General features: G+C 60.3%; 1 protein-coding gene across 2 annotated transcripts in view; it reads right to left on the bottom strand.

Annotated features, from left to right (window-relative positions):
• Window positions 1-15,753, bottom strand: part of SORL1 (sortilin related receptor 1) — a 139,204-nt gene that overhangs the window by 42,694 nt on the left and 80,757 nt on the right. For both annotated transcript variants that reach the window (XM_036412607.2, XM_045572359.1), the window contains exons 22-25: window positions 8,705-8,893; window positions 6,588-6,701; window positions 3,239-3,361; window positions 1,860-1,979 (exon numbers count right to left, since the gene is read on the bottom strand). In XM_036412607.2, the coding sequence (XP_036268500.1) occupies window positions 1,860-1,979; window positions 3,239-3,361; window positions 6,588-6,701; window positions 8,705-8,893 (546 nt within the window). The remainder of the gene's footprint in view (window positions 1-1,859; window positions 1,980-3,238; window positions 3,362-6,587; window positions 6,702-8,704; window positions 8,894-15,753) is intronic.

Raw genomic sequence — 15,753 nt, 5'->3', positions numbered from 1 at the left:
ACCAAGGATGCAGGCCTCCCGCATCAGGCTCGCCACACCAACAAAACCTTCAGTCTCTGCTCAGAATCCCTGAAAGCCTGCGGGCACAGAGCGAAGGCGCTCGGAGCACAGGCAGGTGCCCTGAGCAAGTTATTACTAAAAAGCATCAACAATCACTAACGTTAGGCTCTGACTTGTCACACACAGCACCAGGTGCTCAGTGTTGTAAGTGCTAACTATGTGCAGCTAGGATGGAAGCAGGCTGAAGCCGGCAGGTCCGGACAGAGGAAAAGGCGGAGCACCCACAGAGAGTAACACACAACAACAGCACACAAGTGTGGAAGGTCAAACCGGGGCAGAGGGGTGGGAAGAGCCTCAACTCCCTGGAAAGCAGAAGGGAGGAGAGGAAGGGCAAGGCGCACGGCCCACACAGACGGAGAGCAGCTGGGGTCAGCAGGTGGGGTCAGCAGCTGGGGTCAGCAGGTCATGGCCCTGACCTGTGCTCTTGGGCTCTGCACAACTGACTTGGTTGGGAAGTGAAGGGACAGGCCACACATCTCAGTGAGCTCACACTGGCCTCCGACAACGGTGGCCAGGAAGGCGGGCCCGCGGGACGCCGTGTGGCAGTGCAGCCATGGAACGGGACGGAGGGCGCTAAGGGGGACTGAGGGACAGCTGTGCGCTGGGTGAGCGGAAAATCCCCACGAGGCAACGAAGTACTTATTCCTCCCCCACCTCCACCGTGCTGTACAGCCTCCATGCACTCAGCCAGCCACAGAAGCTGTGCGATCCACAGGAGGAGGCCGTTACTCAGCAGAATGAGGACAGCACCTCGCCTCACACCGCAGGGTCAGCCTCTCTGATATTCTCGTGTTGTCTCCAAGTTCGTTTTTAATGAACTCTCACCCCAAAGAGATGCAAGCACCGCTTAGGTTCTCGATGTCGGGGAACCCTGATGCGCCGAGATTCAGAAACAGGAGCTACTCCAGTGCCTCCGCACTCGGCGCCAGACGTGGGGAGCGGCTGTGAGCTGCGCTGCTGGTCCTGCAGGCAGCACAGCTGGACGGCACATAACCCAGCGTGTCACTCAGACACGTCCAGCTCGCTAAGCACTACTCGCAGCCACACATCCTTAATGCAGGACACAGCTGGTTTGCATTCGTCCTGCAGCGGCCGGGCCGCTGAGGAGCACTGACGGGCACACTGACCAGGTGTCTGGGCCCCGCAGGGCCGCTGAGGAGGAGCACTGACGGGCACACTGACCGGGGTGTCTGGGCCCCGCAGGGCCGTGCGGAGGAGCCCTGCAGGCCCACTGCGGGCCTGACGGGCAACTGACCAGGTTGTCTGGGGCCACGCAAGGGCCGCTGAGGAGGAGCACTTACGGGCACATGACCGGGGTTGCTGGGCCCCGCAGGTGCCGCTGCGGGCGGCTCACTGCCAGGGCACACCTGAGCGCCCTGAGGGCACAACTGAGGAGCCCTGACGGGCCCATGACGGGGTGTCTGGGCCCCGCAGGGCCGCTGAGGAGGAGCACTGACGGGCACACTGACCGGGGTGTCTGGGCCCCGCAGGGCCGCTGAGGAGGAGCACTGACGGGCACACTGAGGAGCACTGACGGGCACACTGACCGGGGTGTCTGGGCCCCGCAGGGCCGCTGAGGAGGAGCACTGACGGGTACACTGAGGAGCACTGACGGGCACACTGACCAGGTGTCTGGGCCCCGCAGGGCCGCTGAGGAGCACTGACGGGCACACTGACCGGGTGTCTGGGCCCCGCAGGGCCGCTGAGGAGCACTGACGGGCACACTGACCGGGGTGTCTGGGCCCCACAGGGCACCAAGATGAGCAGAGCAGGACCCAGGACTGCGTGCGGACACTGACCCGTGCAGTTGGCTTCGTCGGACCAGTCCCTGCAGTCATTGTCGCCGTCGCACACCCAGGAGGCGCGGATGCACAGGCCCGAGCTGCAGTTGTACTCGTCCTCCCGGCACTGGTGCGTCTCTGCAGGTGAGAGCAGGCGTGAGGACAGCGCTCGGGTCCGGCCCTGCTGCGGAGTCCTGAGGGCCACAGTGCAACCAGCCCCTTCCCCTCAGCTCGGGGAGGATCAGTGCTGACCCTGCCGACAGGGGGCGGGGCTGCTGTGAGCAGAGCCTAGGGCTTGGTGTGGGCTGTCCCGGGGGAGGGGGCAGCCCCTGGAGGGAGGGGGGCAGGCCCGCCAGGACCTGGAAGGAGACAGCCGCGAGGACGGTGTCCTGAGCACAGCAGTGAAGCAGCGCCTTGAAGTGGAATTTTAGCCCGGACAGCGTGGCTCAGTGGTTGAGCGTCGACCTGTGAACCAGGAGGTCCTGGGTTCGATTCCTGGTCAGGGCACATATCCAGGATGCAGCCACAATCTCCAGTGTGGGGCATACAGGAGGCAGCCAATTGATGATTCTCTCTTAAGTTCATCTCTCTCTCTCCCTCTCTGAAATCAATAAAAACACATTAAAAAAAAAAAAGAAGAAATGGAATTTTAAATAGTTTCAACAACTAAAGTAGCCAAGCCTCTGGCCCAGGGTGGTGGCCTGCCTGCGGAGGGACCTGAGGACCCGCCAACGGGGCGGGGATCTGACGGGGCTGTGGCTTTAATGGCCAAACGCCTGCCAGCGAGAGAGGGAGAGGCCGCCAACAATGCAACCACAGCTTCCTTCCCTCCAGAGCAAACTCCCCGCACTGGGCCCCTTGGGTCAAGGAGGAGGTGGGTGGGGTGAAGGGGAAATAGTGTGCATCCCAAAGACTGTTCTGGAACTTCATGTTTCTACAAAAATGAAACAAATTTTTGTAATTCACCCCCAAAATGCTCTGAGAGGCAGGCAGGAGCCTTAGTCCCTGTGAGTCGGCACCTGCTGCTGAGCAGGCCCTGCCAGATGCAAGCTCGGCCCCCGAACTGGCTCTCTCCCCTCTCCCTTCCTCTCTGAAATAAATATAAATAAAAAGAAAATAACACAGCTCACAAAGGTGCGGCTCTGTGTCCTCAGGAGGCTAACCTCCAGCCGCCCGGAGGTGTGGCGTCTGCTGGGCTGACACTGGGCTCTCGCAGAACCCCCACTGCTGCAGCCGCACACACGCACGTAGCACCCCGCAAGGTGAACCCGGCGCTGCTCCAGAGCCAGCCAGCCCCCCTGCGTGCACGGAAGGTCGGCCTCGGGGCCTCGTAGCTCCCACGTGGCTGTCAGAACCCCGGAGGCCTCCCGAACAGCCCCTGGCCTCAGTCCCCTTACCACAGTGGCTTTTGTCACTGTTGTCGCCACAGTCATCCTCCAGGTCACACTTGTAGGACAGCGGGACACAGGTCCCCGACGCCTGGCAGCGGAACTGCGTCTCGGGGTCACAAACGGTGGTAGCTGAGCGGGAGAGAGAGGACACTCACCAGGTGCGCTCGCTCCGCGAACACCAAGGCCCCGGGGTGAGCTTAAAGAAGGAAGCAGGGTAACCGCAGCCACGGAAACGCTCAGACATGGCGAGACACAGCTGCGCGAGAGCCCGTGTTCACCACCACGGCGTCCGCGCGCGTCTGGCTGGGAAAGCAAGTGACCCTCAGATGGAAGCTGCCCAAGTGAGTGGCCCACAGTCCTTTACCTAGAAAGCCACACAGCAGCCAGGGCCCCAGCGGGAGCTGCCCTCGCGTGTGCACACAGATCAGGGATGTGGGATCTGCAGCAGCGACAGGCTCTGCAGTCAAGTCGGGTGTCAACCCTGGCTCCGCCGCCCCCCAAGAGTTTACTGTAACCCCGAGCCTCTGTGCTCCACAGTGAAGGAGGGAAAGGCAACCCTGGCTGGTGTGGCTCAGTGGATAGAGTAGTGGCCCACAGATCAAAGGTCCCGGGTTCGATTCCAGTCAAGGGCACGTACTTCGGGCCCTGGTCGGGGTGCATGCAGGAGGCACCATTCACGTGTTTCTCTCACATGGAGGTTTCCTGTCTCTCCCTCTCTCCCTAAAAGTTAGTGGGAACGATCCTGGGTGCGGATTACCAACCACAAGAGGAGAAGAGGCACTGGGGCTGCGAGTCAGTGCCTGGCTCCCTTCCCTCGCCCGTTAAAAGAGACAATACCCACCACGGCGTCACCACGATGGTGAGAAGCGTGTGGGTGCGAGGCCAGCAGATGGGGTGAAGCATGATGTCACTTCTCCTCTCCCCAGCCTCGTGCCTGCAGCCTCAGAGTGAGATGGTTAGCTCCCCCTTTAGACAGCACTGTCTCAGCTTGAGCACAGCCCCTGAGAGTGGCCTGCAGGAAAGGCCTGGGGAGAGGCGCTCTGGGGTGGCAGGGGGGGCAGCAGCTGGAGAAGGAAGGGTGTGGCCCAGCCTGGGACGGGGCGTGGGGGGACGGGGAGGGGAACGCCATGAGGTGAAAAGCTGTGGCTGCACCGTGGTTGGAGGTCCCTGGCAGCTCTTCCTGAGGCTCCACGCTTCTCTGTGACGGAGGTGTGGTGGGAGGCGGGGCAGAGGCAGCACACCTAACCCCCAGCTCCTGACAAAGCCCAGCCAGGAGCCTGTCCGAGGGAGGACAGCGCGCTGGCAACACCCCGACTCCCTCGGTCCCCTCTGGTCCCCCCGCAGTGGGCAGGAGGCCTCTCCAACCTCCCAGCGGGTCCCTGCGCCCGCCCTGCGCCTGCGCATGCCCTCGCCGCTCTCCACCTCCTCCGTGGGAAGCAGAGGCAGAGGCACCACTCCTGCTCCCAGCCCACATGCCGGTCCCTCAGGCCCGCCTCCTCACCGGCTGTACCTCACTAGCTGGGCTGAGCCCAGGGGGAAGCAAGTCTCAGGCCTGGGGAAGGCACCCTGCGGACCTTCTCACCAACTAGGAGGACCGGCCCGCTCACCCTTCCCGGTGGTAGCACCCCTGAAGAGGAGGGAGGTCTCTCTCTCAACACAGGAGCCCATGAGACCTACGCTAGTCTACCACCCGGAACCAGAGCCCAGAGACCGGAGGAGTCCCTGCTACTGGACATGGGTCACCCCCCCACTCCCCCCACAGTGCCTCATCAGGGCAGGCAATGTGCCTGCAAATTGCCAGCTCTGTGACAGACTGCTCCAGCTCAGCTCAGATGCCGCTGCATTTATAGCTGCTCTTAAGGCGCTCTGGCTCCTCCCCCACAGACCTCAGACCCTCCTGAGACTCTGGAGGGAGAGGGGGTTCCCAGTGACGGTTTGCAGAACAGAAACCACAGGCAGAGCTAGTGCTCCCGAAGCCAGCCTCCCGGTGCTCTCCTCATCGGTGTGCAAGGCGCCCCGAGGCCGGGCTGCTCCAGGAGCTGGTCTGCGCGCTCCACAGGCGGGACACACTGCAGGGGGAGCAGTGTGGGGCGCTCCCTGCTCCTCAAACTGTGTCTGGGGGCGGCTGGGAACCAGCACGGGCTCTGCAGTGGACCCTGCCGTGCACATCTGCCAGAGACCAGAGACACAGAGCCAGAGCCACCAACACCCTCCTCAGAACAGTGACCATGCGCTGCCAGGTCCCACAGACACAGCATGTGGACGAGAAGCTCCGGCTCTGGTCCCTCTCCCTCCTCTGCCCCAGCTCACTTCTCCCGTCAGGCCGATGGCCCACCTCCCCAAGAGCTCTCACCGCCTGCTGCTCCAGCCCACACGCCGGCCCGGCCTAGGCTCCAGGCCAGGCCACAGCCACTCCGCCTGCAGCTCTCCTCCCTGCTGCCCCCACCTACGCTCCGGTCACTCTGTGGGAGGACCTACCCAAGTCTGACCTGAGTGCCCCATGCTCCCCGTCCTCACATTCATCTTTCTAGGGCAGCTGGCTGCTCACTTTATTTATTTACTTATTTTTAATCCTCATCTGAGGATATTTTCCCATTGATTTTTTTAGAGAGAGTAGAAGAGAGAGATAAACATTTGTGTGAGAGAAACACATTGATTGATTATATCCTCCACGAGGTCTGACCAGGGCCTGGCCCAGCAGGGAGACTACAACCAAGGTATGTGCCCCTGACTGGAATTCAACCAGGACCCTTCGGTCCCCACCTGTCAGACCAAACTGGATGGCACAATGGCGCCGGAGCCCAGGCAGCCAGCACTGAACTTACAGAGCCAGACCGCCACCTGGTCACTGCCCGCCACCGGCTTGCCCGACTCCCACCTTCAGCCACATGAGGCTGATCTGAAAACCTCTTACAACAATAGAGTCAACTGATATACGTGGGTCTGTTTTAAATAACAACACGTGTCTAGTTGGATATACAAAGGCGTGTTCCCCAAACAACCCCACCGGCTTACATGCATCACCAACCACGAAAGGCGAGCCAGCACCCTGGACCAGCGATTCTCAGCTGGTGTGCCAAAGGAATTTTTAAAGCTCACACTACCTACTAGTCAGGGGCACTGGCCTCTTTTCCCTTAGACTGTCCAATAAAAAATGACAACAGCCAACACAACCGGATGATACAGCCATCCGGTACTGTGTGAGTGAATCAAAATTACAGCTGGTTTTGTCAGATCAGCAAAACATACGTCTTGGTTTAGTTTATGGGCGCCATGAGCTGAAAAAGATTGACAACCACTGCCCTAGATGGCCAGTCGGACCAGCCTTCTGTGTAACAGGCCCACAGGGACTCACGGCAGTTCCTCTCGTCGCTCAGGTCTCCGCAGTCGTTGTCAAAGTCACACCGCCAGACGCTGCTGATGCAGTTCCCGTTGCTGCAGCGATGCTGGCTGCGGAGACAGGCACTCTCTGTGGGCGGAGGGTGGGAGAAACAAAGCCAGGGTTACTCTCACTCAGGGACCAGCCCTTCTCTGCCGAGCTCCCATTTCTCTTCCTCATGGCAAGCTGGAGGGCAAAGCAGAAGAGAGGTGCATGCAAGGATGGGGCCTGGCTAGCCTCTTCTCTCGTCCAGTTACACTTCCAGGAGCAGAGGCCAGGGGCCAGGCAGCCAGCATCTGCTGGAGGGGTGTGCGGCGAGCACAATGGGGGACAAGGACTGTGATGATGTCAACTGGGCCCCGTGGTAGAGAAACTATATACCGATGTCAGAATACTAATTACTCCTTCATACACGGCAACGGCATCTGCACAGCATCCAAACACACGTGCTCATGTACCCTATATAGTTATGTACACTCAATTTACCAACCAAGTGTGTTAGGAAGGCTTTCCTTGCAAACTGTGAGGGTTTTCCTTTAAAACAAGCAGTATGACCCTCCACAGAAGCACGCGCTGTTTAGTGAGACCCAGAACACGTGACCACTGGCCTCAGCTTGGGGGACCACGGGTGTTCTAATGGGACACAGAGCCTGGTCCCCTTCTCCCGGGACTTGGTGTCAACTCTTCCCAAACGCCCTCCAGAACCTGGAGGAGTTTCCTGTGCCTGAGAGGGAGGCTGGCTCCTCCATTTGTCTTCCTCAGAGACCGGAGGTGACCTCACGCCCTAGACTAAGCGGCTGAACTGGGTGCTTCCCAGCAAGGCCCCCAGCACTCACCTCACAGGCAGAGGACCAGGGGAGGGGGGAGGGAGGGTAAAACTAGACAGGAAAAAGGTCCACAGCTTCTCAGAGGCAAAGTTCAGAAGCCGTGCATTCTAATTCGAAGGGTGAGAGGAGGAGGCTGCTGAGCCATTGGCCGCACTGGGAAACGGGGACGCCATGCTGTAGGCACATAGCCGGAAAGTTCAGGGCACTTCAGGCGGGGTGGATGGGGTAGGGTAATGGAGGGGGAGTCAAACCAGTTCTTTCTCCAAGTCAAGTGAGTCCCACGTAAGGAAGCTAGAGAACGTGGGTGAGGGATGAGCGAGGAGAGCAAACGGTGGGACAAGAGAAAGGCAGCCTCAAGGGCCCTGCCACTTGGCATTGTGGGAAGTGGGCCTCTGGGGTCCACCTCCAGCAGGGCCAGCCTTGGATGAGGCGGTCACTGAGTCCCCAGGACAAACAGAATGTCCAGAGGGGAGAGGATGTGAGAACCAACAACTGTGGGCGTGGCCAGCACCATGGAGGAAACACCCACTCCCGAGGTGCCCCCCTCAAGGAGACAGGGGAGGGGAGGCAAGTGGAAAAGGCCTCGGACATTCTTTTAAATGGCCAATGGGAGAGGGCGGACCTGGGCGACCTATGAGGAATCAGGTGACCCCTGGTGCTCAGCCAATGAGGAGCCGGAGGAGGGACTCACATCCTCCAGATAAACAGCCTGTGACCACTGCTCCTGAGCCTGTCCCCACTCCTGCTCTTGCAAGAACATATGAAAGGTCTCATTTCCGCCACACTTCTATCAGGTATTCAGACAGGTAAGCGTTTCTCACAACATTAAACCAAAAGCACAAGCTCTTATCTATAATAATAGAAGCGTAATATGCTGATTAGACTGGTCAGTAAACGACCTTCCAGAAGTCGTCCGGATGACTTTCCGGACGAAGCTGGGGCTGAGAGGGCTGACGCAAGCCGCTGCGGCTGCGAGGGCCGAGCCGCTTGCACAATCTTGTGCATCAGGCCTCTGGTTTCTAAGTCACAGCTCAGGGCTGTCCTGAATGAGGACAAATCCCACGGTGGACCCTGAGCCAGGTGCGTGTAGGCCCTGAGTGGTGCTGTTTCCACCAGGAGCATTTCAATAACTCAAAGACAGCAGGGAATAGAGGACAGGGAACAAGGGGAGGAAGGGGCGGGGCGGGGGGGTTGGGGGGGGGGGAGGAAGGGGGATAGGGAGGAAGGGGATGGAGTGGGAGGGGGAGAGGAAGCGAAGGAGCGCACCTTCTTTCACGCAGGAGTTGTTCTTCAGCTGATAGCCCCCTGGGCACTCGCACTGCAGGTCCCCGGCCTGGAGCTCGGTGGCCTGGAGCTCAGCAGCCAGCACTCCCTCTGGGCACCTGCAGGTCCTGCTGCCATTGGCCCGGGGCAGGCACAGCAGGCTGCAGGGCCGGGGCACACAGGCGTTGCTCCCTGGAAGAGGCACAGAGTCAGGGATGCAGGGTCACAGCCGCATGCCAGGCCGCCAGCAGCTCCTCGACCAGACACCACAGTGCATGCGGGGCTGAGAGGCCAGGCCAGAGATGGGCCCTCCGGGGAGGGAGGACCCCTCTGCTCAGAGCCCTCAGGGAAGCCCTGCCCACAGGCAGCCTCGCAGATAGATCAGAGAGGGACTCAGAATGGGATGCCGAGGGCCACCCACGGGGTCCAGGAAGCTCAGCGGGGAGAACAGTCCTTCAGGGCGGCGTCAGGGGAGGTGCAGGGCAAGCCCCACCTGTGGAGGCTAGAGTGGCGCAGAGACAAACTCAGGGATGCAGAGGGGGAGTCTGAGCTGGACAGCACTAGGGACCTGGAAGGGGGGAGAGAGAGGCAGGAGAGAAGGAGGAGAAAGCAGGGGGAGGAGGGGAGAGGAGAAGCAGGAAGGGGGGTTGAGAGAAGAGGTAGGGCAAGGGAAGGAGGAGGGAGGAGGGAAGAGGCAGGTGAGGGGAGAGGCAGGGGGGAGAAAGAGGAGGCAGGATGGGGGAGGGTAGGAGCATGGAGGAGGAGGAGGGGGAGGAGCCTGTCACAGGTCTCAGTAGGCTCTGCCTGCCATACCACCAACCCACAGGCAGACCAGTTCCTGTGTGTCCATCCCCGTTCCCACACTTCCCTCTGCGTGGCTCTCTGAGGGGGGCAGGAGCCCCGCACTCTCCCTGGGCAGCTGTGAACAGGATGCAGCTCTTTCCGGCGGACGCAAGAGGAGGCATGAGCCCTGCGGTAGCGATGGGCACGCCATGAGCACGCAGCGCGGACGTGGGGCTGCTCGCCCTCTCTGTGGGGCTGCTCCCCCTCTCTGTGGGGCTGCTCCCCCTCTCTGTGGGGCTGCTCCCCCTCTCTGTGAGGCTGCTCCCCCTCTCTGTGGGGCTGCTCCCCCTTTCTGTGGGGCTGTGAGGCTGCTCCCCCTCTCTGTGAGGCTGCTCCCCCTCTCTGTGGGGCTGCTCCCCCTCTCTGTGAGGCTGCTCCCCCTCTCTGTGGGGCTGCTCCCCCTCTCTGAGGGGCTGAGAGGCTGCTCCCCCTCTGTGGGGCTGCTCCCCCTCTCTGTGGGGCTGCTCCCCCTCTCTGTGAGGCTGCTCCCCCTCTCTGTGAGGCTGCTCCCCCTCTCTGTGAGGCTGCTCGCCCTCTCTGTGAGGCTGCTCCCCCTCTCTGTGGGGCTGCTCCCCCTCTCTGTGAGGCTGCTCCCCCTCTCTGTGGGGCTGCTCCCCCTCTCTGTGGGGCTGTGAGGCTGTTCCCCCTCTCTGTGGGGCTGCTCCCCCTCTCTGTGGGGCTGCTCCCCCTCTCTGTGAGGCTGCTCCCCCTCTCTGTGGGGCTGCTCGCCCTCTCTGTGAGGCTGCTCCCCCTCTCTGTGGGGCTGCTCCCCCTCTCTGTGGGGCTGCTCCCCCTCTCTGTGAGGCTGCTCCCCCTCTCTGTGGGGCTGCTCCCCCTCTCTGTGGGGCTGCTCCCCCTCTCTGTGGGGCTGTGGGGGTGCTCCCCCTCTCTGAGGGGCTGAGAGGCTGCTCCCCCTCTCTGTGAGGCTGCTCCCCCTCTCTGTGAGGCTGCTCCCCCTCTCTGTGGGGCTGCTCCCCCTCTCTGTGGGGCTGCTCCCCCTCTCTGTGGGGCTGTGAGGCTGCTCCCCCTCTCTGTGGGGCTGCTCCCCCTCTCTGTGGGGCTGCTCCCCCTCTCTGTGAGGCTGCTCCCCCTTTCTGTGGGGCTGCTCCCCCTCTCTGTGAGGCTGCTCCCCCTCTCTGTGGGGCTGCTCCCCCTCTCTGTGAGGCTGCTCCCCCTCTCTGTGAGGCTGCTCCCCCTCTCTGTGGGGCTGCTCCCCCTCTCTGTGAGGCTGCTCCCCCTCTCTGTGGGGCTGCTCCCCCTCTCTGTGAGGCTGCTCCCCCTTTCTGTGGGGCTGCTCCCCCTCTCTGTGAGGCTGCTCCCCCTCTCTGTGGGGCTGCTCCCCCTCTCTGTGAGGCTGCTCCCCCTCTCTGTGAGGCTGCTCCCCCTCTCTGTGGGGCTGCTCCCCCTCTCTGTGGGGCTGCTCCCCCTCTCTGAGGGGCTGAGAGGCTGCTCCCCCTCTCTGTGAGGCTGCTCCCCCTCTCTGTGGGGCTGCTCCCCCTCTCTGTGGGGCTGTGGGGGTGCTCCCCCTCTCTGAGGGGCTGAGAGGCTGCTCCCCCTCTCTGTGAGGCTGCTCCCCCTCTCTGTGAGGCTGCTCCCCCTCTCTGTGGGGCTGAGAGGCTGCTCCCCCTCTCTGTGGGGCTGCTCCCCCTCTCTGAGGGGCTGAGAGGCTGCTCCCCCTCTCTGTGAGGCTGCTCCCCCTCTCTGTGAGGCTGCTCCCCCTCTCTGTGGGGCTGCTCCCCCTCTCTGTGGGGCTGTGGGGGTGCTCCCCCTCTCTGAGGGGCTGAGAGGCTGCTCCCCCTCTCTGTGGGGCTGTGAGGCTGCTCCCCCTCTCTGTGAGGCTGCTCCCCCTCTCTGTGGGGCTGCTCCCCCTCTCTGTGGGGCTGCTCCCCCTCTCTGTGAGGCTGTGGGGCTGCTCCCCCTCTCTGTGGGGCTGCTCCCCCTCTCTGTGAGGCTGTGGGGGTGCTCCCCCTCTCTGTGGGGCTGTGAGGCTGCTCCCCCTCTCTGTGGGGCTGCTCCCCCTCTCTGTGGGGCTGTGAGGCTGCTTCCCCTCTCTGTGGGGCTGTGAGGCTGCTCCCCCTCTCTGTGGGGCTGCTCCCCCTCTCTGTGGGGCTGCTCCCCCTCTCTGTGGGGTTGTGGGGCTGCTCCCCCTCTCTGTGGGGCTGCTCCCCCTCTCTGTGGGGCTGTGGGGGTGCTCGCCCTCTCTGAGGGGCTGCTCCCCCTCTCTGTGGGGCTGCTCCCCCTCTCTGTGGGGCTGTGGGGGTGCTCGCCCTCTCTGAGGGGCTGCTCCCCCTCTCTGAGAGGCTGGTCCCCCTCTCTGTGGGGCTGCTCCCCCTCTCTGTTGGGCTGTGGGGGTGCTCGCCCTCTCTGAGGGGCTGAGAGGCTGCTCCCCCTCTCTGTGGGGCTGCTCCCCCTCTCTGTGGGGTTGTGGGGCTGCTCCCCCTCTCTGTGGGGCTGCTCCCCCTCTCTGTGGGGCTGTGGGGGTGCTCGCCCTCTCTGAGGGGCTGCTCCCCCTCTCTGTGGGGCTGCTCCCCCTCTCTGTGGGGCTGTGGGGGTGCTCGCCCTCTCTGAGGGGCTGCTCCCCCTCTCTGAGAGGCTGGTCCCCCTCTCTGTGGGGCTGCTCCCCCTCTCTGTGGGGCTGTGAGGCTGCTCCCCCTCTCTGTGGGGGTGCTCGCCCTCTCTGAGGGGCTGAGAGGCTGCTCCCCCTCTCTGTGGGGCTGTGAGGCTGATGGAACACGTGAGCCTGAGTCGGATCAAGCTCGGCGGTGCGGAGCCCGCTTCCCCGCTGGCCTCGTGCCCTTCCGCCACGACGTGCTCTGGGCCTGCGGCCGGAGCGGGGGTTCACCCAGGCCCTCGGTGCCAACGCGGGCGATGGGCCACTGGCTGCCTGTGGACATGTGGACACCTTAGCAGTGTTAACGGCAGGACACACAAAAGCAAACGTCACCATTGCCCCAGAGCTCAGGCCCCGGATTACAAGACGCTGCTAAACAGAGAAAACACCCCCTCGGAGGGAAGGCCACAGGATGAGCATTCCAAAGGGCCCCGCAATAACCTCACACCCTAACGTGAGGCCCCAGGCAGAACAGCCGGCACGGCCGCCGGGTCCACAGGGAGCCGCTCGGTCCTCAGGGGCACGCCACGCTGCGGAGGGATGCCACTGGGGCAGCCACTCCACCAGGACGGCCGGCCTGGTGTTCGAGGTGCCGCCGCTGGCCGCTCCTGGCGAGAAAGGAGCCGGAGAGCCAGCCCCTCACCGGGTCCCTGGGCAGCTCTGCCAGCTGCAGCTCCGCACTCCCAGGCCACCCGCCTGCGCCGGGGAAGCTGCGTGTCCATCGCTCTGGGGACGGACGTGGCCGGCCGGAGAGCATGCGGAGAGAACCCGTCACCCTAACCAAGGACTTCTCTCTCAGGCTCGGAGCTCTCGCCGGGTGTGGCTTTTGGCTCCTGCGCCCCCTGGTTTGGCTCCAGCCTGTGTTGCCTCCACAGCCATGTGGCCATGCGACCCCACACGCGATGGACAGTGGCCTGCGGGCACACAAGCTGAGCCAGCTGGTGCTGGGCTGGACCGGCTCCCACAGGGCAAGGACCCCCCGGACAGGGGCTCTGCTCCTCGCTCTGCTACGCCCAGCTGCACGTCTATGACGGATGAGGGGAGGTGGGGCTTAAGAAACCCAGGGCCATCCCACGGAAATACAGCTTTCCACCCTGCTCACCCCCCGGGGGCTCTGCAATACTTGTTCCAGAGGGACCCCGAGAACCCCACTTCCACCAGCAATGGGGGAGACGAGCCCCTCTCCTACCCTGCAACAAAAAGAGGACACCTCACTCAATATGCCAAGAAACCGAACAATCGAATGTTTGGAGAACAGTCAGTCACAGGGTATTTTCACAGGGTTGTGTCTATAAAATACTAACGTTTCACACACAGCAAACGCCCCTATGCAAAGAGGCAACAGCCAAAGGCACAGAACCCGGCACGCGACGCAGCCTTCAGGAGCCCGGCTGGGCAGAGACGCATGAAACCAGCCTTAGGGAAGATGGCTGCACAGGTAAACACCTCGCCGCAGCCGCACACAACAATTTCAAAAATACAACTAAAATATAAAATGGACATTACCCAGAACTACAGGAAAGTCGACTGACTGGAAATTCTACAACGAGAAGCAAGGAGAAAACCAGAAGGAAGCGCGGAGGAGCTGTAAAAGCCTGAGGTACGGAGACACGCTGCGCGCGCAGAGAGGACGGAGCCGGAGAGGAGGGCGGCTGAGTGCCTGGCTGGCGTTCCCTAGCGGGAAGGAGATAAAACTCCGACTGTGTTGGGTCCCAGTTCTGACTGCTCTGAACCCCAGTTCTAGGCCAGACCCCAGGGACCCAGGCTCATCCATAGGGAGCTGGGCTGTAAGGCGGAACCCCGGGGGAGCGGCTAGAGGAGGTCCCGGCGTGCACATTGTGCGCAGAGAAGGGATGGTCGGCTGTGCCCCGGGATTGCCCTGGCAGAAAGGAGACAGGGGCTCCAGTCTGCTCTGAACGCCATCTCCAACTCCACTTCCAACTGAACTGAACCCCAATACCGGGCTCATTGGGGAGAGCATAGACTGTTTGGCAGCAGGAGAAAATCGAGGGCACCTTTCTCTCAGAGGTGCTTTGCAGCGAGTACTGAAGGACCCTGAGACTCAGGAGCCACATAGGGCGGGGCTGACGGAAGCCAAGGCTGTAGGCTCCACCCTGAAATCCCGTCCCATCTGTAACTGCGAAATGCGACAACAAAATAGATCACAAACGAAAGAAATGGAGGACAAAAAGCGACTGGATATAGAGTTCAAATCTACGCTTATAAGGTTTTTCAAGAATTTCCTAGAAAAGATGGATAAGACCTATGAGGATATGAAAAGAGATCAACTAGAATTAATAAGGAGTCAACAAGAAATGATAAAGATCAACAAGAAATAAAGAATACATTGTCTGAAATAAAAAATATTATACAGAGTCCTAAAAACAGAATGGAAGATTGCAAGAATCAAGTCAAAGATTTGGAACATAAAGAACCAGAAGACACTCCTCCACAGAAGCTAGAAGGCAAGAGAATCCAGAAAATTGAAGATAATGTAAGAAACCTCTGGGACAACTTCAAGCAAACCAACATCAGAATTATGGGGATCCCAGAAGATGAGAGAGAGCAAGATATCGAAAAGATACTGAAAGAAATAGTGACAGAAAACTTTCCCCACCTGGTGAAAGAATTAGACTTACAAGTCCAGGAAGCGCACAGAATTCCAACAAAAGGAATCCAATGAGGACCACACCAAGACACATCATAATTAAAATTCCAAGAGCAAAAGACAAAGAGAGAATATTAAAAGCAGCAAGAGCAAAGAAAGTAATTACCTATAAAGGAGCACCTATACGATTGTCAGCTGACTTCTCAACAGAAACCATGCAGGCCAGAAGGGAATGGCAAGAAATATTCACGGTGATGAATAGTAAGAACCTACAGCCAAAGATAATCTATCCAGCAAAGCTATCACTCAGAATCGAAGGTCAGATAAAGAGCTTCACTAATAAAAAAAAAGCTAAAGGAGTTCATCAACACCAAACCAGAATTATATGAATTGCTGAAGGGGGTTCTTTCAGAAGAGAAAGTAAATAAAGATAAAAATTATGAACAACAAATACGTAACTATCAACAAGTGAATCTAAAAAACCAAGGAAATTAAAAAAAAATCTAATGAACAATATTAACTGTTGAATATAATAGAATCAGAGGTATGGAAGGGGAGTGAACTGACGATTCTTGGGGAAAAGGGGAGAGGGGGATGTGGGAAGAGACTGAACATAAACTGTGCACCTATGGATGAGGACAATGGGGAGTGGGGAAAGGGCAGAGGGTGGGGTGGGAACCTGGTGGAGGAGAGCAATGGTGGTGGGGGGAACATTTGTAATAATATGAACAATAAAAACTTATTAAAAAAGAAAGAAAGAAAGAAAGAAACCAGCCTTAGGGTCAACCCCCAAACCATGCTGACCAGTTCACTGACCCCAAGAGGCAGGCAGGGCAGGAGTGCGGGGCTGGGGCAGAGCCACGTTCAGAGAACAGGGTCACGTGTCAGGAGGAGGGCAGGGTGTTCAACAAAGCACTAGCCTGGCCCTCCCACAGGGCCAGTCTGTGTGGGAGAATGGGGAACAGGAAGGCATCACCCCAATGGGAAAGG

Source organism: Pipistrellus kuhlii, unplaced genomic scaffold (genome assembly GCF_014108245.1).
Source record: "Pipistrellus kuhlii isolate mPipKuh1 unplaced genomic scaffold, mPipKuh1.p scaffold_m20_p_45, whole genome shotgun sequence".
NCBI lineage: Eukaryota > Metazoa > Chordata > Mammalia > Chiroptera > Vespertilionidae > Pipistrellus > Pipistrellus kuhlii.
This window is presented reverse-complemented; position numbering and strand designations above follow the sequence as displayed.